At 39.6% G+C, this 22,317-nt stretch overlaps 1 protein-coding gene across 3 annotated transcripts in view; it reads right to left on the reverse strand.

Annotated features, from left to right (window-relative positions):
• The window catches only part of WNK3 (WNK lysine deficient protein kinase 3), a gene marked incomplete at both ends in the record, with an annotated part of 171,323 nt that overhangs the window by 111,502 nt on the left and 37,504 nt on the right, over nt 1-22,317 (reverse strand). For 2 of the 3 annotated variants that reach the window (XM_080719257.1, XM_080719256.1), the window contains 5 exons: nt 7,416-7,565; nt 7,659-7,852; nt 10,033-10,327; nt 15,775-15,994; nt 20,434-20,522. In XM_080719257.1, the coding sequence (XP_080575383.1) occupies nt 7,416-7,565; nt 7,659-7,852; nt 10,033-10,327; nt 15,775-15,994; nt 20,434-20,522 (948 nt within the window). The remainder of the gene's footprint in view (nt 1-7,415; nt 7,566-7,658; nt 7,853-10,032; nt 10,328-15,774; nt 15,995-20,433; nt 20,523-22,317) is intronic. The other variant, XM_080719258.1, reaches the window with a different exon arrangement.

Here is a 22,317-nt window from a genome sequence, read left to right on the forward strand (position 1 = left end):
CACCACACCCAGCCTAAAACAAAAACTTTTAATGAATTAGATTCCATCAAAATTAAATACTGTGTCTCATCAAATGAGAATATTACAAAAATGAATGGGCACTGGGCATGGTGGCACACACCTGTAATCCCAGTACTTGGGAGGCTAAAACTGTAGGTTCAAAGATGTCCTCCACAAGTAATGAGACTCTCATCAATCTAATGAGACCCTGTTTCAAGATAAAAAATGAAAAATAGGTCTGGGGTGTAGCTCAGAGGTAGAATGTCCCTGCATTTAACCCCTAGTTAAACACACACACACACACACACACACACACAATGAATGGGCAAGCCGGGCATGTTGGCGCACACTAGTAATTCCAGGATTTAGGAGGCGGAGACCAGAGGATCGTGGTTCATGGACAGCTTCAGCTACTTAGTGAGGCCCTTTGCAATTCAGTGAGACTCTGTTTCAAAAAATAGAAAGACTAGCCGGCCATGGTGGCGCACGCTTGTAATCCCCGCGCTTGGGAGGCAGAGACAGGAGGATCGCACAGGTTCGAAGCCAGCCTCGCGCGCTGGCTTAGGAGACCCTGTTTCCAAATAAAAAATATAAAAATAGTTCTGGGAGTGTAGCCCGGAGGTAGAAGGGCTTCCAGGAACCCCAGTACCACCACCACCAACAACAAAAAAAAAATAGAAAGACTAAAAATATAGGGTTGGGGGTATAGTTCAGAGGTACACTGCCCTTGGGTTCCATTCCCAGTATTGAAAAAGGGGGGGGGGCAATGTATTGATTGGAGAATATATTTATAAAACATGTATCTAAACAAGTTGGCACAAGCCAGAATATATAAAAACCTTCTATAAGTCAATAAAAAGACAAAAAAGAACAAAATGTGCAAATGATTTGCAGACATACTTCACAAAGAAAGATACACAAAGACCAACAAATAAAAATTTGTCTGCAAAAGCATTTATATAAAAAATTCAGCTGGGTATAGTGACACATAGTTGTAATCCCAGTATTTGGGGGGCTGAGATAGGAGGTCAGCAGGTTCAAGGCCAGTCTCAGGAACTTAATAAGACCCTATTTAAAACAAAACAAAACAAAACAAAAGGGCTGGGGTGTAGCTGAGAGAGAATTTGCTCCTGCATTCAATCCCCAGGACCAAACCACATAAAAATATGTTGAAAAAAATTTTGCTTAAGTATGAAAAGTGTGCAATCTGGCTGCAGAAATATACATTCCAATTTAAAATGCTTTGTAAAATTCTTTACTCTGAAGCAATAAATTCAGAAATTATGTACCTGTCTGAAGAAATTTTAGTTACAAATATATTAGCTTATCTTTGTTCCACCCTTTTAGGAGTCTGCACGTACATATCAGAGTTCATTATGATTGATGCCGTAATGAAAAGGGAATTTTGTAAAACACATAATACTTGAAGTGACAGCTATTTGGAATAGTAATATATAATGACTAGAAAGTACTTGTGACAGCACACAACCTTTATATGGACATAAATGCATTTTATTAAGTCAATAAATTCATATTCTTTCAGATAAATCAAAGATAGAACAGAAGAGCAAAAATTAAAAGAATAAATTGAATTTTGTTTTGCTTTAATTAATTCAATAAATTTTCTGAGTTAACCTAATCACACGGAAGTCATCATATCCTTTTTCTCCAACGCTGATAAGGAGGAAAACTATCTTGCAAAGGACTTAAATCATATAATGGTTGAGTTCAGAGCCTCTGGAGCCAGGCAGTCTGGGTTCAAATTCTGGCTCTGTTGTATGACACTGGGAAGGTTACTTAATCTTTCTCAACCTCGGATTCTGCATCTCCCATACAGAGATAGCAATAGGACTCAGAGGGCTGGGTGTGAAGACAGTACATTTAATGCCTTTAGAATAGTGTATGGGATCGCTTTTCGGCCTTTTGGCTAAAATCCAGTGCAGAATAGTGTATGAGGTGCATGGGATGTAACTCAGTGGTGGAGCATTTGCCTTGCTTGTGCAAGGTCTTAGGTCAGATAGAGAGCACTACAAGAAGGGGGAAAAAACTACAAATAGTATTTGGCACATAAGAATCACTTGATAAAGCCATATGTGTTGACTCACACCTATAATTCCAGTACTTGGGAAGCTGAGACAAGAAGATCACAAGTTTGAGGCCAGCCTCAGAAACTCAGTGATACCCTCAGCAATTTAGCAAGACTGTTTCAAAGTAAAAAGAAATAAAAAGAGCTGGAGCATGAAGGTAGAATGCCCCCAAGTTCAATACCCACTGTCCCCCCTATAAAGAAAAAAGAATCATTTGATAGTGTTAGACAATTACTATCTCACAAAGGAAAATACTTTATTATCAATGCAGAACCTTAAGAAAACCATGGGCTCCTAAAATTTTAGGACCAAAAGATCTCAGAAAACTACACTGGCCTCCTTGCTGCTCATCAAGCATGCTAGACACATTCCTCCACTGGGGTCTTAGCAGCTATTATCCCTCTGCGTGTTGCTGACTCCCTCCCCTGCTTCCAGTGTTTTCTTAAATGTCACCTTCTCAGTGAGACCTGTCCCATTGGCCACCTTTTTAAAAACTGCAACCCAATTTCTGACATCCTTCTACTCTACATTTTCCCTAGAGCATCTTGTACTGTATCCGATAATTTAGTTTTTATAATGGTTATTGGCTGTCTTTCTCAAAGATAACACACCAGAGAGATTCATACGTTTTATTCACTTAGACCTTGAGGAGGTGTTCTAATATATTTGCCACAATCCCCTCAGTTTACAGATGAGGAAACTTAGAAGCTTAAACTAAGGTCACCCGGTGAGTACAATGAGCGAGGAGCAGGGACCGTGACCACCCGCCCCCTGCCCCAGTCTAGTGCTCTTTCAACTATACCTATTCTCCCTGATCCTTGAATATTACCAAAAGATAGCACAATCATCCACATTCCCCCCCAGGAGGATTTACCTTTGGAATTTCTTGGCCTTGCAAATGCTGCTGTGTCTGTAACACAGAAATGCTCTGACAGGCAGTAGAACCCTGTCCTGGAATGCTAAGTGTCAGGAGATGACCAGTAGAAGACGTCTGGTTTGGAAGGGCTATCCCAGTGCTTTGACAGAGGGTCTGCTGTTGTAACTGTGGTTCTGACGACCCAGAATCGGGTGCTAAGCTACAAGATGGCTGCTGGATGCATGTTGGCTGGTGCTGTGCTAGTTTTTTCTGCAGTGGCAAAGCTTGACTGCTGTCTAATGCCTGAAGCATCTGAGGCTGCTCTAAAGGCTGTCCTGCATACTGCTGCTCCACTGGCGCCAGTTGCACCTGTTCTTGCAAAGGAGGTGTAATCTGGACCGTGTTTGGGATGGTCTTTGGGGGTAATGGCTGAATTGGGGTGGGTGTCTGTGACTCGGGTACCTGCTGCTGGAGAGCAGCAGTGTGTTGACTATACACAGACTGTTGACTGATGGAACTTTCTTGAGTAGCCACCTGCTGGGTTTTCTGCGCTTGTCTAGGAGATGAGTGAGTCATCTGCTGATGCTGGATAAAAGCTGAGTGGGACACCTGGCTGGGTGTGAGATGTGATTGGGAAAGCTGTGCTGAGAGATGAGGGGGCTGGTTCTGGGCTTGTGAAGTAGCCTGCTGAATGAAGGACATCTGCCCAGGGTGTTGAAGCTGTCCTTCCACTGACCTCTGAGAAGTGATACTAGTTGACTGGGACTGAGATTGTAGCTGATGCTGTCCAAAACTGACATCTGCTTGGGATGGAGCCACCGAATGCTGGGCGCTAAGTACAGGTTCAGTAGAACATGTCTGTGGCTCTAAGTTTGGTCTTAAATACATCTTTTGGTCCAACGTTAAAGAAGTACTACCTTGGGGTTGTATTAAATAAGCTTGCTGCTCAGAAGTCCGTGCTACATAAGGTGGTACAGAGTATACCGTCTGATCTGCAGAGTTTGGAATAGGTGCTTGTTTGCTATCAGGAGTGTTTACTGTGTATACTTGCTGGGTAATGAAGGTTGCCTGTTCAGTCTGGATGGTGTAAGCAGTTTGTCCTGAATAAGAGACATGTTCAAGAGGCAGTGCCTGATAAGCAGGCTGTTCCATATGTTGCACAGGATAAGCTGCCTGGATCGAATATGCTGGCTGGTCTGGAAAAGGTGACCGAACCGGAGGTTGCAATAGGTAAGCAGGCTGCCCGGGGGCCGGCGCCAAATAAGAGGCCTGGACTGCAGGTGGGACTGGATAAGGAGTCTGCATGGAATAGGCCGGCTGGGATCCCGGTGGTGGTACAGTGTAAGGTGGGTGCTCCGGGGCTGGCAGTGAGTAAACAGGCTGTGTTGGAGCTTGGATTGGGTAAGTTGGCTGTGATGCAAAAGAAGTTTGTTCCTGGGGATGTATCACAAAGGGCAGCTGCTCAGGAGCCTTCATTGTAAAAGGTGGCAGTTCTGCAGGTGGCCCTGGATAAGTGTGTTGAACAGAATAGGTTGGCCGCTCCAGCGACTGAATCACACTTTCAATACCACCCTTTGGCTGCTGCTGACTTACAAGAGCTTCAGACTCTTGCTGAATACATTCCTGCTGAACATTTTTCTGTGGTGATGCCATAATCTTAGGTTGTGAAAATAATGGCTGCTGCTGAACAGAGGCTTGGAAACAAGGCACGGTTTCCTTCAAATGCACAGTCTGGCTTTGTGGCACTGAAGAACTTGGAGTTATAGACTCCTGCTGTACCACGGGATAGGGCTGTGACACGGAATGTGTCTTTTGTGAAGGCTGATGGGCCCCTGAATGCCCCCCGATGGGATTAGAAGGGAGCTGAGCTGTACCGGCAGCATTCTGTGCGCTGCTCACATACTGGGCAGAAGACTGATTTGACAACGCTTGAGGGTGATTAACCGGTAAGAAACTAGAAGTCTGATTGGCATCTGGTGCTTTGGTTAATGCCTGATTCCCATTTCTGGGACCAGGCTCAAGTTGAAGACCAACTGGTGGATGCTGGGAAGTCATCTGTGAAGCAGGCAATGTCTGAGGAGAAACTGCAGAAAGGACTGGTTGTGGAACTCCAGTAACTGACAAGTCTAAAGTCATGGGTTGGGCTGAAGTTTGTCCATCTGCTCCAAGGGCCAGTTGCAGTTCCTGGTGCTGGTGCAAGGAAAATTCAAATTATAAATGCATATACCATGCCCACTTTAATGGGACTGTTCCAGATTGATAAAATGCTATGTTCTAAAAATTTCATCAAGTTATCAAAAGGATAATAGAGATAACATTGGTTCCATAAAAATCCTGATACCATGAGTAAATGCCAGTGGAATACACAAAAGGGCCAAGATCAGTCTCAGCAATATACTGTCCATGGCTTCTCATTTATTGCACTTACCACATAACTCATTCAAACCCTGGCAGATTCAGAATAAATGAAGCCGACACCTTCACATAGCAGATAATGGAAGTCCCAAGAGAAAATTCAATGGATTTCAGTATCATAGCTAAAAGGTACCTAAACATTCTCTCAATAAGAGAGGAGAGAGTTGGCTGAAATAAATACAGGTTGGCTACAATAATTCCTAGAACACAGGCCGTCAGACTCATAAAAAGACCCAAATGGTCGAAGTATCTTGTTTATATGGGCATTTTTTGTATGTGTGTTTTTGTGGGGATTGAACTCAAAGGCATTCTACCTCTGAGCTACACCCCAGCCTTATTTTTAATTCTTTTTTTTGTGGTACTGGGGATGCAACCCAGGAGCATTCTACCTCCGAGCTACACCCCAGGCTATTTCTTATTCATTTTTGAAACCAGGTCTCACTGAGTTGCAAGAAGCCTCCCTAAGCAGCTGATGATGTCCATGAACCCAGATCCTCCTGTCTCAGCCTCCCAAATGCTGGGATTACAAGCGTGTGCCACCACGCCCGGCTAATTTTTATTCTTCATTTTGAAACAGGGTCTTGTTAAGTTGCAGAGGGCCTCACCAAGTAGCTGAGGCTGGTCGCAAAACTGAGATCCTCCTGTCTCAGCCTCCCAAGTATTGGGATTATAAGCGTGTTCCACCACACCCAGCTTATGGGTTTTATGTAGTAGGTGAAAATGTCAAGCTACAAAAAACAGTATGTATGCAATATACATTTGATTCTATAAACAAAACTGTATACATAAACATAGAAAAACAGACAAACCTAGTAGCTATACCCCCAAACATAAACAATAAGTTCACTCTAGCTAGAGGGATATAACACATGATTTTCACTTTCTTCTTCATAACTTTATGGGCTTTATTTTTAAGTAAGAAAATAACACCTTCATAATAATATTTTATTTTTTCTAAATTTCAGAAACATATTTTAAATACATGTACCCATATACTTATGTGGTTGAACGTAAGTTAAATTTAGGCATCTATTCAACATACTTTGCATTAAAGGCTTCGAAAGAAATCAAAACAAACATGAGAGCTCAATTATTGATATATACCATATTGCTTATAAACACTAGTCAAATATTAGGCAAGCTCAAGTATATAAGATTATATCTACTCCCAGCAAATTTTAAATGCATCTGGCATTTGCGAATACATATATGCTTTCCCCTCCAAGACTGTGAGCTCCTTGAGGAGGGTGAAGATCATGTCTTATTTTACTTCATACATCAAGAATGTGGTAGTCATTAAGTTTGCTGATGAACAGGGATTGAAAATATACCAATCTCTTAAAAGAAATAGATGTACCAGCTGCTAGCTAAACAGAGACTGCCCAGGGGACCATCTTACTTCCAGAGAGGAAAGGAGGATGCATGGAATGGTGGGTAGAAAGGGGACAAAACAGTGTGATATCAAAGAAAAGGCCAACCATGTAACAAGAGTCTATAACCTAGGCAACCAGGATATCGGCTGGATGTATAAACTCATACAACGACTGTTTACTCGATATCAGAAATGAATAATGCTGAGTTTACAAGTCTGAAAGACAAAAACACTTCTTATTCCACCTACAGAAATAAATATGAACCAAAAAGAAGAATTTAGATGGATATGCCAGAAATTTAAAATGTCTATGAAACACTAGTTCTAATTAATTGCAACCGATATCTCTCCACACTCAAACCAGGCTGGCCAAGTTCAGTACAAGGGACAAACTATTATTACCAAGAGAAACAGATCAGAGTCCTAAATAAATATTTTGTGCATACACTGAGTTCTCTGTTTCTTCTCCAAGTACACAGTGTTTCAGGATTCTAGTTATACAATGTTAGGTATATCCTCAAGAAAGATGTCTCAGGTGAAGGAAAGCATAAACAACTTTGAGCTTTCAGTGGCCTTCATCTAAACCGTTACTAGTTTATGAAAGAGAATCTTTGCTTGTCAGAAAAAGCAAGGCAGCATTCATTCTGTAGAAATAAATACAGAGCAAAATGAAGTGGTATCTTACCTTTATCTGGGAGACCTTCTGGACAGTTAAAGGGGAAACCTGGGGCTGTGAAACAACTGTAGGCCCAAGGACATGTACAGGCAAAACAGTGGACTGACCTTGAACCACAGGCAAAATATGGGCCTGAGTCAGCTTTGGCTGCTGTTGCAGCTGTTAAATAAGAAAAAAAAAAGAGAAGGATAAACTCCCCCATCTACAGTGAATATGCAATTATATACTTAAAAAGCTAACTGTTCAACTCACCCCTGAAATTTGCTGGCAATGCCCTACCAGTTGCTGAGATGGATATATTTGCCCTGGAACATTTATGTCAGCCTGTGGGATATTAGAAACCATTTGGGAGCCCATCGTCTGGTTTGAGGAAAAGGTTGTGCTGGGCTGACTTAGAGTATCTGAATGTAAAACAGATCCAGCCCCTGCCTCAGTCAAATTGTCACCTGTAACAAAGAAGACAGGCAACAGGTAGGTAGAAGGGAAAAACATGAAGCACAACATCCAAATGGTATAGGTAATGGTGTTTCTTTAATTTGTTTTACTCTGACAACTAAAGACAGCTTCAACTAAAATATGTACACTGAAAAACTACTCAAAATCACCATGTAAATTCTCCATTCAGCAATGAAATGTTGACATTATAGTTAACTAAAATTTTCTTTCCTTTTCTTTTATGGCATTCAGGATCAAATCCAGGGCCTTGCATATGCTAAACATGCACTGTACCACTGGGCCATGTCCCTACCTGTGAAATTTTCTTAATAAAACAAAGAATCACATAAAAGTAAACTCCATATGCTGGCCATTTCAGACATATCCCTAACTATATTTGTCACTGGGATTTCAGCAAAATATGTGTCATTTTCTTTCTCTTAGAACTAGGTAGAAAAAAAGCTTTTGTATGAATATTACTATGTGAATCCTTTGTAATTCTAGAGAAGAAAATATATAACAGGAAAAAAAACTAGAGAACTTGTGTTTATACTTCAGTCTAAAATACAAAGGGATTTATTTATTTATTTGTTTGTTTATTTTGTAGTCTGGGATAGAACCCATGGACATTCTACCACCAAGGTATACCCTCAGCCTTATTTTTTTTCTTTATTTTGAAACATCGTCTCACTGAGTTGCAAAGGGCCTCACTGGCCGCGAACCACGAATCTCTGGTCTCAGCCTCCAAAATGCTGGGATTACAAGCATGCACCACCACGCCAGGCTAGTTATTTATTTATTTATTTATTTATTTATTTATTTATTTATAGTGCTAGGGAGTGAAACCAGAGTCATTCTACCACTAAGCTGCAACCCCAGCTCCCCTACTTTTGGTACTAGGGATTAGACCCAGGGGCTTTCAACCTCTGAGCTATACCTCCAGGCCTATTTTTTTTTTTTTGGTGGTACTGGGGGTGGAACCCAGGGGCTTTCTACCTCTGAGCTACACTCCCAGCCCTATTTTCTATTTTATTTGGAAACAGGGTGTCACTAAGTTGCTGAGAGCCTCACTAAGTAGCTGAGGCTGGCTTCGAAACTGTGCGATCCTCCTGTCTCAGCCTCCCAAGAACTGGGATTACAAGTGTGTGCCACCATGCCCAGCTCAGGCCTATTTTTTTTAACAGGTCTCACTAAGTTGCTGAGAGTCTCACTAAGAACCTGCAATCCTCCTATCTTAGCCTCCCACGTACTAGGATTACAGGCATGCACCACAACTCCCAAAAGAATCTCACTAAATTGCTTAGGCTGGCCTTGGATTTACAATCCTCCTGCCTCAGCCTCCTGAGTATACAGGATTAGAAACATGCACCACCATGCCCAACCAAAGGACTTAATATCTAGAATATTCCTTCCTGCGGAATAAGTTGTATATTTAATTCCAATTTTTTTATTAAAGGATTTATATCCTAGAGGTTCCCAAAATTATTTAGCTTAAAACTCCCTTTTCAGAAAAAAAAAAAACTACCCAGGCTACCCAGGGGCAGGTAGTCCCTTAGTCCCTTATCTCCCTAAACTTACCGTGTGTGTGTGTGTGTGTGTGTGTGTGTGTGTGTGTGTGTGTGTCGTACTGGGGATGAAACTTACGGGCCTTCTACCTCCGGGCTACACTCTCAGACCTATTTTATACTTTATTTGGAAACAGGGTGTCACTAATTTTCTTAGAGCCTCTCTAAGTAGCTGAGGCTGGCTTCCAACCTCTGCGATCCTCCTGTCTCAACCTCCCCAAGTACTGGGATTACAAGCGTGTGCCACCACCAGCTAAAATCTAACTTCTTTAAGCAAATAAATAATAGAAGCAGAAGTTGGGTTCTTTTCTCTATCTGTGTTTTGTTACAGTACTTCCTATAGGGGGCAGTATCGCCCAATTTGGAACCTATGTGTTAGGCACTTAAACATGTTAATAAGATAATTTTACTTTTTCTCTGAACAAAATTAGTTGCTAGGTTATAATCCTGCAACTAGGACCTTTGACAAGTCACTAAACAGCACAGTTTCTTAATTTTAAAATAAGGAAACTAGCTGGCCTATTTCAGGGGTTTTATAAATAGCTTGATGAAATGATAGATACCAGAATGCTTATACACAGGTGCTACTTTAAGACAAGGGAACGTAAGTGGGCATTTGTACGTACCTCTGACAGAGGAGCAGTGCTGCTGTGGTTTTCTTTGAAAAAGCTTTTGTTGAACATGTTGATCAACTTCAGTTTCCTCACATTCGGCCCCAGTATGCTGAGCAGGAGCAGGTGGTAAAGCTGTTGTCTGTTGCTGAGGGAGCACATTTCCCATCGATTTGCATTGGGAATCCCTTCGTTCTTCCAGACAGCCAACAGGCTTCTTCTCCCTTGACTTTTTGATCAGGGTCACCCGGTCTCTAATAGATTTAGCAACAGCTTTGGAATCACTTTCATGGAAAAATCCAGACTTGACCTACAAACAGAACATAATAGGCAAGCCATTTCTTTATGAATATTTTAGCTTTTTCTTTCTTGGTACTGAGGATAAAACTGAGGAGCATTCTATCTCTGAGCTATATTACTAGCACTTTATATTGGTGTTTTGAAAGAGAATCTCGCTCACCAGGTATGGTAGTACATACTTGTAATACCAGCATTTGGGAGGCTGAGACAGGAGGATTGCAGGTTTGTGGCCAGCTTCAACTACTTAGTGAGATTTTCCACTACTTAGTGAGAGCTTGTTTCAAAATAAAGAATAAAAAGTAGGGCTGGGGGTGTAGCTCAGAGATAGAATGGCCCCTGGGTTCAATCTCCAGTACTACAAATACACACACACACACGTGCGCGCCCACACAAAATAAAAATAAAAATAAGAAAGAGAGTCTCGCTAAGTTGCTGGGGGTATTATTGCTAAGCTGCTGAGGCCTTGAACTCGCAATCTTCCTGTCTCAGCCTGTAAGTACTAGGATTACAGGTATGCACCACTGTGCTCAGCTAGATTTTAGGTTTTTTTGTTAAAAAATCATTATGCTCCAAATCCCAAATGCTATTAAACAGTTAATTTTTTCTATAGTGTTTTTTAAATCAAAGACATATATACATGCAAGAGCCTCTAATCTACAGAAGAAAAACTAACCATTATCAGAATAGCTTAGGCTTTAAAGAAAAATAAACAAAAATTCCTGATGTTTCAGTACATGCAGACTTATTACAGGTAATTTGTAACTACCATTAGGTTTTGTGAAAGAGTAAAAGGGTGGCCTCATTAAGCAGCATCAAATGGCTACAATGTGCTGGGCACCTGACAGACACAGGTAACTAAGGTGTTCCTTTGTCCTATATGAGCACACAATCTGGTAGTATGAGATAGATCTAAACTTTAAATGAAATGAAATAAAAATGAGCTGCTGAGAAAACCCCAAAGAAGGAATGAATGCCTTTCTGGAGGAAATAGAGAAAGTATTACAAAGGAAAATAAACTTGGACCTGGGTTAAAGCCAAAAAAGGAATATTTGGGTACTTTTTTGTTAGTGGTACTAGGGATTGAACTCAGGGGCATTCTAACTCCAAGCTAAATCCCTATCTATTTTTATTTATTTATTTTTACTTTTTATTTTTATTTATTTATTTTTGCTGAGAGTCTCACTACTTACTATGGCTGTCCTCAAACCTCTGACCCTCTTGTTTCAGTCTTCCAAGTACTGGGATTATAGGTGTCTGCCACCAAGCTGTGCTGATTTTCAGATTATTGAGAAAGGCACAGATAACACACAGCAAAGTATCTCATCATACCAGGCATTAGATAAGTTACAGAAGAGGAAGGGTTCTGCCTTCTTGTCTCAGAAGAAAAGGGCTGAGCAACTGAGAAAATGGAGGAATCATGGCATATCATTCTCAGTCCTACAGTCTGCTTTTTAAAGCATATCCTGGGAGTCTACAGATGCTGAGAAATCTCATGGTATTTGAAAGATGATTAAAACGTTAGATGAAACACACATATCCAATTTTGCTCCCTCCCAAAGCTCCAAACAGAAAAACACCCCACAGTAAATGGATTTTAAGTTACAAACACACCAGAGCAGGGAGAATAAGAGAAAGACAATGGCAACAACATTTTTAAATGCCTTAGAATGTAGAAAACAAAGACAAGTAAAAACTAAGCTAAGAAACCTGGAAATTAAGAATCATTCCATTTATACTGAAGAACTCCCATAAGGCCCAAGAAAAGGCAGTACTAGTACTTCTACAACTGAAGGTAAAGTCAAAAGAGATGGTAAATAAGGAAGACTACACAAGGGGGTTTTGAGAAGCAAATATTTCAATCCCTGTGTTCTACTCTCCATTCTCCACTTTTGCATCACTGCTTCCCCAGGCTAGAGTTCTGTTGTTGGGAAAGGGCAAAAGCAAGAATCTTTGGACTGTGGAACATTCAGTGCAGTTTGAGGATATGGCTACCATGCTGAAAACAAAACAATTAAATGACCACATTCAGCTGGATATTAAATGTCGATATACTCAGAACTCTTCCTTTCTTGGCTGTCAAACGAAGGGAAACTAAAAGCTGCTTCTTTGGGGAATCTAACCAACCCTTGATGGAAGATTATAAATACCTATCAGAAAATCCTCAATTAATGGCCCACCCAAATGCTCTATCACTGTCAGTGTTAACAAATCTTATGCAAGCAATGATACCACTGAGGCAATTTATTATTCCTTATGGTGGGCAAAATCATGGTATAAACGGAAGATTCCTCATACTCCCCAAACCTGTAAATATGAGATATCGCTTCCCTCGTAGCACAGCTGACCTTAAACTAGAGAGATTATCTAGGTAAACCTTTTACCAGCTGACGACCCTAAAAGGCTTTACTATGTCACTGCTGTCTTTGCATATGGAGTAGGGTCACCTGAAAGGCCTGAAAAGCAGCTTGTGGGAGCTAAAAGCAATTTCCAGCTAATCACCAGCATGGAAACATGGATCTCAATCTTACAACTACATGGAATTAGAATTCTGCTGACAACCTAGATGGGCGCAAAAGCAAATTCTACACCAGAGCTATAACAACTTCATTTCAGCCTTGTGATATCCTAAGAATTCAGCCACGCATACCAGTACTTCTCACCTATAAAACTAAGAGATAAGAAATGGGTATTGTTTTATACTACTAAATTTATAGTGACTTGTTGCATATCAATAGAAAACTAATACCATCAGTATTCAAAACAGTAGTAAAGAGATAAAATATTGCATCTTAAAATGTTTATCCTAAAAATGAACAAATACAAATGAAAAAGGACGTTTACAATTCAAAACACAATAGAAATGAAAATCTCAACAGAAGAGTTGGGGGGAAAAAAGTTAATAATATCTGCCAATGAGGAAAATAAAGAGAAGGAAAACAGAACAGATAAGAACACTGGAAAACCAGTCCAAGAGGCCCAATGTCCAAATACTAGCAATTTCAGAAGAAAAAACAAGAAACCATCAATAGAATGCTTCAAGAAATTTGCCAGAAACTAAAAGAAATGGAATGACAGATTGAAAGGTTCCAGAGTATCCAAAACAATGGATAAAAACAGACCCAGAACAAGATACATTAACAGGAAATTTTAAATCACTGAGAACAAATAGAAGACATTATAATTTTCCGGAGAGGAAAAAAATCATATGAAAATGATCAGAAATCAGAACAACTTTGGACTTTTCAAGAGCAATAATGAAAGCCAGAAGAGAATGCCACAATGACTCCAAACTAAAACAACTATAACCTAAAATGTCTTGGTCAACTAAAATGATCAATCAAGTATAAAGATGGAAAAAGGAACTTTCATATGTGCAAGTCTCAAAGAATCTGTTTCCTATATACTCTTTTCTTGTTTTTTGTCTTCTTTTTTCTTTCTGGTACCAGGGATTGAATCCAGAAGCATTCTACCTCTGAGCTATACCCTCAGCCGTACTTTTTTATTCTTTATTTTGAAACAGGGTCTCACTGAGTTGCAGAGGGCCCCTCTAAGTAGCTGAGGCTGTCTGCGAACCCAGATCCTCTGGTCTCAGCCTCCCAAATGCTGGGATTACAAGCGTGTGCCGCCATGTTGGTTAGTTTCATAGATTTTTAATTAAAGTAATTTTGCATTGTTTTACTTATTAGTGCATGTTAACTGTAAAAATTAAAACAAAAGTATACAAAATATGTTTGAAAAAAGAAACTAGCAGAGAAAGTGTGCCATTAAATTAAGGGTAAGTCACGCTGAGCATGGTGGTGTACACTTGTAATCCCTGCGCTTGGGAGGCTGAGACAAGAGGATCGCAGAGGTTCAAAGCCAGTCTCAGCTACTTAGTGAGTCTCTCAGCAACTTAGTGAGACCCTGTTTCCAAATAAAATAGAAAACAGGTCTGAGAGTGTAGCCCGGAGATAGAAAGCCCCTGCGTTCCACCCCCAGTACCACCAAAAAAAATCAATCAATTAATTAATTAAGGGTAAGTCCAGGAAAGAGTAAATCATGAAATTCAGGAAAATAAAGCCTAAGATAAGACTCAAAGAAAAGTCTAGAAAAATAGTAATGGGAAATAATAGATAACAGTTGTGCAGGGAGACTAGAAAGACCGTCATGTTAAGGACTATCATCTCCAAAATCTCTGTTGTTGTCCCTTATTTCCCCCCATCCTTGAGCTATACCCTCAGCCTTATTTTTTCATAGGGCTCACTCACTACATGGTAGAGTGTCTCACTAAACTGCTGAGGCTGTCCTTGAACCTGGGATCTTTTCATCTCTGCCTCCCAAATACTCGAATTACAGGTGTGAGTGACCACACCTGGCTCTTCTTTTTAACCTGAGGGCAGAATGCCCAGGTGAATCTGGCTCAGAAGGGATGTATATGCTTACTCTTGACCAAGTGTTGCTGCAGCTTCTGCCAGCACTGCAGCTGCTTAGAGCAGGTTTGGACATGTATATTACCCTTCAGCACTTATACACTGTGACCGACTGTGGGTGGGCCTGGTCATGGTAAGATTAGAAATGAAAATACCAGAGAGCCCATTCCCTGACCAACCTCATCTGCACAAGAGCCCTGCCGAGCCCCAACTGTGCTGAGGCACAGGTTTATTTTCCTAGACTTACTTATGACCCTATGCTCTGATTTCCCCAGAAGCAGCTTTATACACTAGGAGGGAAGGCGAAACCAGAAAATGACCCGGAGACTTTCTTTGGCTTATTCTCTCCTGTGACTTTTCATCTAATCATACTTTTGCTTCTCTGTAAATAGCTAGGTGTGTTTTTGCCATTTAAGTTTTCAAAACAGAACAATATATTACTTAGGCAAACTATTATGAAAACCAAAGAATGAGTAATAGGAAAGTCAGGGTAGATTGTGCCTGTGGTGAAGAGGGAGAGGAATGCACCTGGGATCAACACACTAGTGGCTTTAAAGGCAATGATAATGTTCTATTCAGTTTTATTAATCTTTATGTAGTGCATACAACTTTAATGTACTCAGCTATTGATTATATATATATAAAATATATAAATATATATTATATACATATATTTATAATATATATACAAATATATAAAAATTTAAGCTGGGCTTGGTGGCAAATGCTTGTAATTCCAGTACTTGGGAAGCTGAGACAGAAGGATCGCAGGTTCAAGGGCAGCCTCAGCAAATAATGAGACTTTTATCAACCTAGTGAGACCCTGTTTCAAAATAAATATAAAATAGGGCTGGGCATGTAGCTCGGAGGCAGAATGCCTCTGGGGTCCATCCCTAGTGACACACACACACACACACACACACACACACACACACACACACACACTCTCTCTATATATATAACTTTAATTTTAAAAAAAGCAATGAGAACCAGAAAAGAATCAACCCTCATACCATAAGGGGCAGGGAAACTGATAAAATGTACTTACCATTTCATATGCTACTTCCTCAGGTGTATCTGTTTCTAAATTGAAACTGAATTCAATAGCTTCATTGTCTTTATGTTTGCCCTTCAGTTTTTTAGGGTCTTCAACCCAGAGTCTTAAAGCCAAAGATGAATTGGAACAATCATCTTCCTCTGCTAACTCTACCCTCAGTCCTGTATCCTCAGCAAAAAATGCGTGGTTTAGTAGGTTCCTGATAGACAACCTAATAAACAAAATATATATCTCATTATCAACTCCTCCAATCATTAAGATGTAAATCTTGTTAGTTATATAAAAACAACCTTATTTTAAATTTTTCTAGTAATTAAACCAATAATCTGCCCGGCGTGGTGGCGCACACTTATAACCCCCGGGCTTGGGAGGCAGAGACAAGAGAATCACGCTGGTTCGAAGCCAGCACCGCTTAAGAGACCCTGTTTCCAAAAAAAAAAGTATAAAATAGGTCTGGGAGTGTAGCCCGGAGGTAGAAGGGCTTCCAGAAATCCCAGTACCACCAAAAATAAAAATAAAAAATAAAAAAAATAAACCAATAATCTGCCTTGTTATAAAATCCAACTGGCATGCATACATTATAACCTTAAAGATTAAAACTGTTACCAGTAACACATATAAACAGTTTTGCAGGTATGGGGGATCAAGGGTCTGACACATGTTAGGCATGTACCCTTCCACTGAGTTACCACCCCAGCCCATTTTATTTTATTTTGAGACAGGTTTTTCATTAAGTTACTGAAGTTGGCCTTCAACTTACAAACCTCTAGCCTCAGCTTCTTGAGTAGCTGGGATTACAGGCATGTGCCACCATGCCCAGCTACACAGTGAACTATAACATACAGAAAAGTATGCTTACAGAGAATTGAAGTAGTACTATATATAGTGCATTTTTTTTTTGGCAGGTCTGGGGATGGAACCCACGGACATTCGACCTCCGAGCTACACCTCCTGCCCTATTTTTTATTCTTTATTTTGAAACTGGGTCTCACTGAGTTGCAGAGGGTCTCACTAAGTAGCTGAGGCTGTCCGCGAACCACAGTCCTCTGGTCTCAGCCTCCCAAATGCTGGGATTACAAGCGTGCGCCACCACGCCCGGCTACTATAGCGCATTTTCGTTGGATTGTTTAGCTTCCCTAAGGCACTAGCTTAAGTTACTAAGATTCAAACAATAGATTCTCAGCAAATGAAAATAAAAACTCTCTGAGATATATAAACTCTAAAGTAAATTAGAAATTTAAACACTTTTACAAACATTTAAGTCATTGACTCTATTAACAATAATAGTCAGTGTACTTAGCTGTTTGGAAGACTGCCATCAGTGAAGCTAATGTGATTTAGTGACGTCCAGTGGTTTTCTTAAAGTATTTAACACTGGTTTTAGACCACAATATGTATAATGGAAACAACCCTACCTTAATATAAAAATTACCATCCCTGAAGAGAAACAAAAAATAAGGCTTCAAAATATTCCTTTACCAGGAGAATTAATTTTTCTTTTACTAGCTTTAAAACAGACATATGTTTAATCTAGCTGTATTACAGGCCAGGGGAATCAGAAATTGAAATATTCCCTAATGTCTGTGTAAGGAGCCCTTCCTCTACCACTTAAAACAGAAAAACATGTGGATAGCATGGTATCCTAAAAGAAAATATATGCTAGCAAAATACCATTTATTAGGGCTGGGGATATACTCCAGTGGTAGATCACTTGCCTAGCATGTCCAAAGTCATGCATGAGACTGACTCCCAGAATTGAATAAATAATAAGAAATAAGAACTCACCTAGGGCCAGGGATGTAGCTCAGTGGTAGAGGGCTTGCTTAGCATGCGAATCCCTGGATTCAATCCCCAGAACCACACACAAAAAATAGTGAGTTTCTATTACTCTTTTAGGTATTCCTCAACATTTTTTGTTACTGGGGATTAAACTCAGGGGTGCTTTACCCCTGAGCTACATTTCGATCTTTTCTATTGTGTGTGTATAAAGGGGCATGATTAGTGGGGATTGAATCCTGGGGCATTTTACCTCCAAGCTACTCCCCAACTCTTTTTTTTGTTTGTTTGTTTAGAATCAGGGTTTTGCTAGGTTGCTGAGAGTTTCACTATGTTGTTGAGGCTGTCCTCAAACCTGCAATCTTCTTGTTTCAGTTTACTAAATACTGGGATTACAGGTGTGCATCACACCAGCTTTTTTTTTTTTTTTTTTTTTTTGAGACAGGATCTCACTCAATAGACTGGCCTCAAACTTACAATCCACCTGACTCCGCCTCTTGAGTAGCTGGGATTACAGACATGCATTAGAGTACCCAGCTACATTCAACATCCTTTTAGTCATCAAAATACTACTTGTTTTGAGTAAAGAGTTAAGTAACTTGCTTAAGATCATACTCCCTAAATTTGAGTCTACAGTTGAATCTTGGTCTGATGTTGAAGCCTGTGCTTTTTCCAACAACTAAGATGCCATGAATCCTTTTGACTATTCCAATGTTCTTTAGCAACAGATCATAATTATGGTACTTTATAAACAGAAATCAGAATCTAAACTAAAACTGCTACTTCAACATAGCTTTTAGCCTCATTTCAAAAAGCATGTCTAGAAGTTAAGGGTGGAGCTCAGTGGTAGCATACATGCTTAGCATGTGCAAGGCCCTGTGTTCAACCTCTAGCACCAGGAAAAAAGTTTAAAAAGCATGTTTAGTTGGGTGTGGTAGCACACACCTATAATCCCAGTACTTGGGAAACTGATACTGGAGGATTGCAGGTTCAAGGCTGTCTCAGCCACTTAGTGAGACCTTGGCTGCCTCTCAAGACTCTGCTTCCTTAGATGCCTATCAAGATCCTGCTACAAAAAAATTTTTAAGGGCTTAGGATGTAGCTTGGAGGTAGAATGCCTCTAAATTTAATCCCCAATACTAATATATACATGTCTAAATGCCAGTAACTTGACAATAAAAAATGAACAAAGGACTTAAATAGGCATTTCTCCAAAGATATATAAATGACCAATAAAACACAATCTTATTCTACATCATTAGTCATTAGGGAATCACAAAACAAAATCACAGGAAGATATCTCTTCACACCATTAGGATAATTATTTTTTTAAAAAGCAGAAAATATTAAGTGTTGATAATGATGTTGAGAAACTGGAACCTTCATATATCACTGGTAGGAATGTGAAATGTTTCAGCTACAGTGGAAAAAGTTTGGTTGTTATTTAAAAAGTTAAACATAGTATTATCATACATACTAGCAATTATACCCAAAAGATTTGAAAGAATACACTCAAACAGATAGTCATATACTAATATTCATGCAGCATTATTCACATTAGTCAAAAGGTGAAAATAACTTATGTCTATCAATAGATAAATATATAAACAAAAGGTGGTTACTAGATATATACAAGAGAACATTATTAATCCATAAAAAGAAAATTCTGATACATGGTACAACAGGTATCAACTGTGAAAATGCTATACTAAATTAAATAAGCCACAAACAAAATAACAAATATTGTTTGATGCCACTTATATTAAGTACATAGAATAGGCAAACTCATAGCGATGTAAGGCAGAAGACAGATTTTTAGGAAATGGAGAGAAGAAAGAATGGGGTTTTACTGTCTAGTGGGTAGAGCTCCAGTTTAGATTGATGAAAAAATCCTGGAGATAGTGACAGATGTATGGCAATAAATGTACTTAATGACACTGAATTATACACTTAAATTTAGCCAAAATGGTGACTCTTAAATTACATATACTTTACAACAATTAAAAAAATTAGATGCAGCCTGTAGGTATGAAGACTAAGGATGTCATGGGGTTTTGCTGTGTGTGTGACAGAGACTCACTATGATGCCCCTGCTAGTCTCAAACACATGGGTTCACGTGGTCCTCTCACCTCAGCCTCCTGAGTAGCTAGGATTCTAGGCCCATGCCACCACACCCAGCTTTTAATAAGAATGCTCTGTAATAATGTTATAATTCAGCAGGCCTTACCTTAGTGGTTTTATATATCCTCAGATAATGCAACACAAATCTAAACAGAAAACTAATAAAAACAGGGAAGGTCAATGAACTGCTGATGGAAATGCTTACTATGAAAGATATATCACCTTCATTAGTCATCATCAATAAGGTGGTAAATATCAAAAGAGGAACCTCCTAAATTAAGATAGCAATAGTCCAAGGCTCAAAAGCAAGAGAAATGAAAGCTAAGACTAAAAGAAGTTTTCCATAAGCAAAACATGAATTGTTATACAAATAAACCCACAATACTACTTCTTGGAACAAAACTACCCATATCAGCTTTACCAGGATATATGATCAAATAAAATCTGTCTATCCTCAACTGATTGAAGGAAGGTAACTGTGAGGGCCTGCTGACTAGTAAGCTAATGGTTAAAGGTGATGAAAGCTTGTCATAACATAAACACAACCCAAATGTTAGTTCAAGGAAAATTCAGCATATATCAAAGTCTAAAATGGCAAACAACATGCACTAACGTACTTCCCTCTATATTGGGTGGTTTGACTTCCTCTCAAAACTCATATCCAGCATAATAAAAAGTCAGAAAATGACCTAGTGCAAGATGAGAGAAAAATGCATTCATCAGTTATATCAGTTCACTACATTTGCACCTACCTTTCAGATTTGTTTTGACGAATACATCCCTCAATGATTTCTTTCACTTCAGGATCAGTGACCTTATTGAAGCTGGCTGGTTTTATTCCCTGGAAGAAGAAACATGGTTTCTTGTCACAAATTAAGCAATTGAAAGCATAATTAACATAACATTTATGAAACATACAAATGGGCATGGTGGTGCATGCTTATAATTCTAGTACTTGGAGGCTGAGACAAGAGGATCACAGGTTCACGGCCAGCCTTAGCTACATAGTGAGGCTTGCATCAATTTAGTGAGATCCTGTTTCCTAATTAAAAATAAAATAGGGCCGAGTATGGTGGTGCACGCTTGTAATTCCAGCATTTGAGAGGCTGAGACAGGAGGATCTCAGTTTGCAGACAACCTTAGCTACTACTTAGTGAGGCCTTCTGCAACTTAGTGAGAGTCTGTTTCAAAATAAAGAATAAAAAATAGAGCTGGGGATATAGTTCAGAGGTAGAATGCCCCTGGCTTCCATCGCCAATACACAAAAAATAAAAATAAATAAAATAGGGTTGGGGTGTAACTCGGAGGTAGAAGGCCTCTGGGTTCAATCTTCAGTACCACAAAAATATTAAAAGGAGTAAATAAAAAATAAAAATAAAAGGGGGTTGGGGGAGTAGCTTGAAAGTAAAATGCCTCTGGGTTCCATCCCCAGTACCACATACACTCAAAAAGAAACATTATTATTTTTGTGTATGTGTGGTACTGGGGATGAAAACCAGGGTATTCTGCTTTCAAGCCACACTCCCAGCCCTATTTTTTTATTATTTCGAAACAGGGCCTCACAAGTTGTAGAGGGCCTCACTAAGTAGCTGATGATCCTGTCTCAGCCTCCCAAATGCTGGGATTACAAACATGCGCCACAATGCCTAGCTAGGAAACATTTTTATCACAAAGCCACATTCAAGTTTTGTGGGGTTTTTTTGTTTGTTTGGTGGTACTAGGGATGGAACCTTTCTACCTCTGGGCTACACTCCCAGACCTACTTTTTATATTTTTATTTGGAAACAGGGTCTCTTAGCCAGCGAGGCTGGCTTCAAACCTGAGCGATCCTCCTGTCTCCACCTCCAAAGCGCGGGGATTACAAACCTGCACCACCACGCCCAACCACATTCAAGTTTTAAACGAGATAAATATAGACACAGAATAAGTTTAATAATTTTTTGTGTTACTGGGGATTGAACCCTGAGGCATTCTACCTCTGAGCTACATTACAAGCCCTTTTTTTTTTAGTTTTAAAAAGGGTTTCACTAAGTTGTGGATGGCCTCACTAAGTTGGTGAAGCTATCCGTGAACCTATAATCCTCTGGGTCCTGGAGTTAAAAGCATGCATCACCATGCCTTGCAAGTTTAATAATTAACAAACATTTTGTTATAACTCCACAAATAACTGAAAATTTGAAATCTAAATTTTCAGCTAAAAACCTTGGAAAATTCTAAATAAAGGCTTTTCAATTTCAAATATATATTCCAATTCAATATAATTCAGTCTTCTAGAATGGCTAGAACTAATAAAGGAACAGTATATATGTATGTACATATATCTATATGTGCATATATGAAATATATATATGCACTCATGCATAAACAGTTTTGAGATTACAATGCACAAATAAAAGTATATTTTAGCCGGGCGTGGTGGTACACACTTGTAATCCCAGCATTCAGGAGGCTGAGACCGGAAGATCGTGGTTCGCTGACAGCCTCAGCTACTTAATGAGGCCCTCTGCAACTTAGTTAGACCCTGTTTCAAAATGCAGAATAAAAAATGGGGCTGGGGGTATAGCTCAGAGGTTGAATGCCCCTGGGTTCCATCCCCAGACCCGCAAAAAAAAAGTAGATTTTAAACTTCTGCAAAA

Source organism: Muscardinus avellanarius (genome assembly GCF_963383645.1).
Source record: "Muscardinus avellanarius genome assembly, chromosome: X".
NCBI lineage: Eukaryota > Metazoa > Chordata > Mammalia > Rodentia > Gliridae > Muscardinus > Muscardinus avellanarius.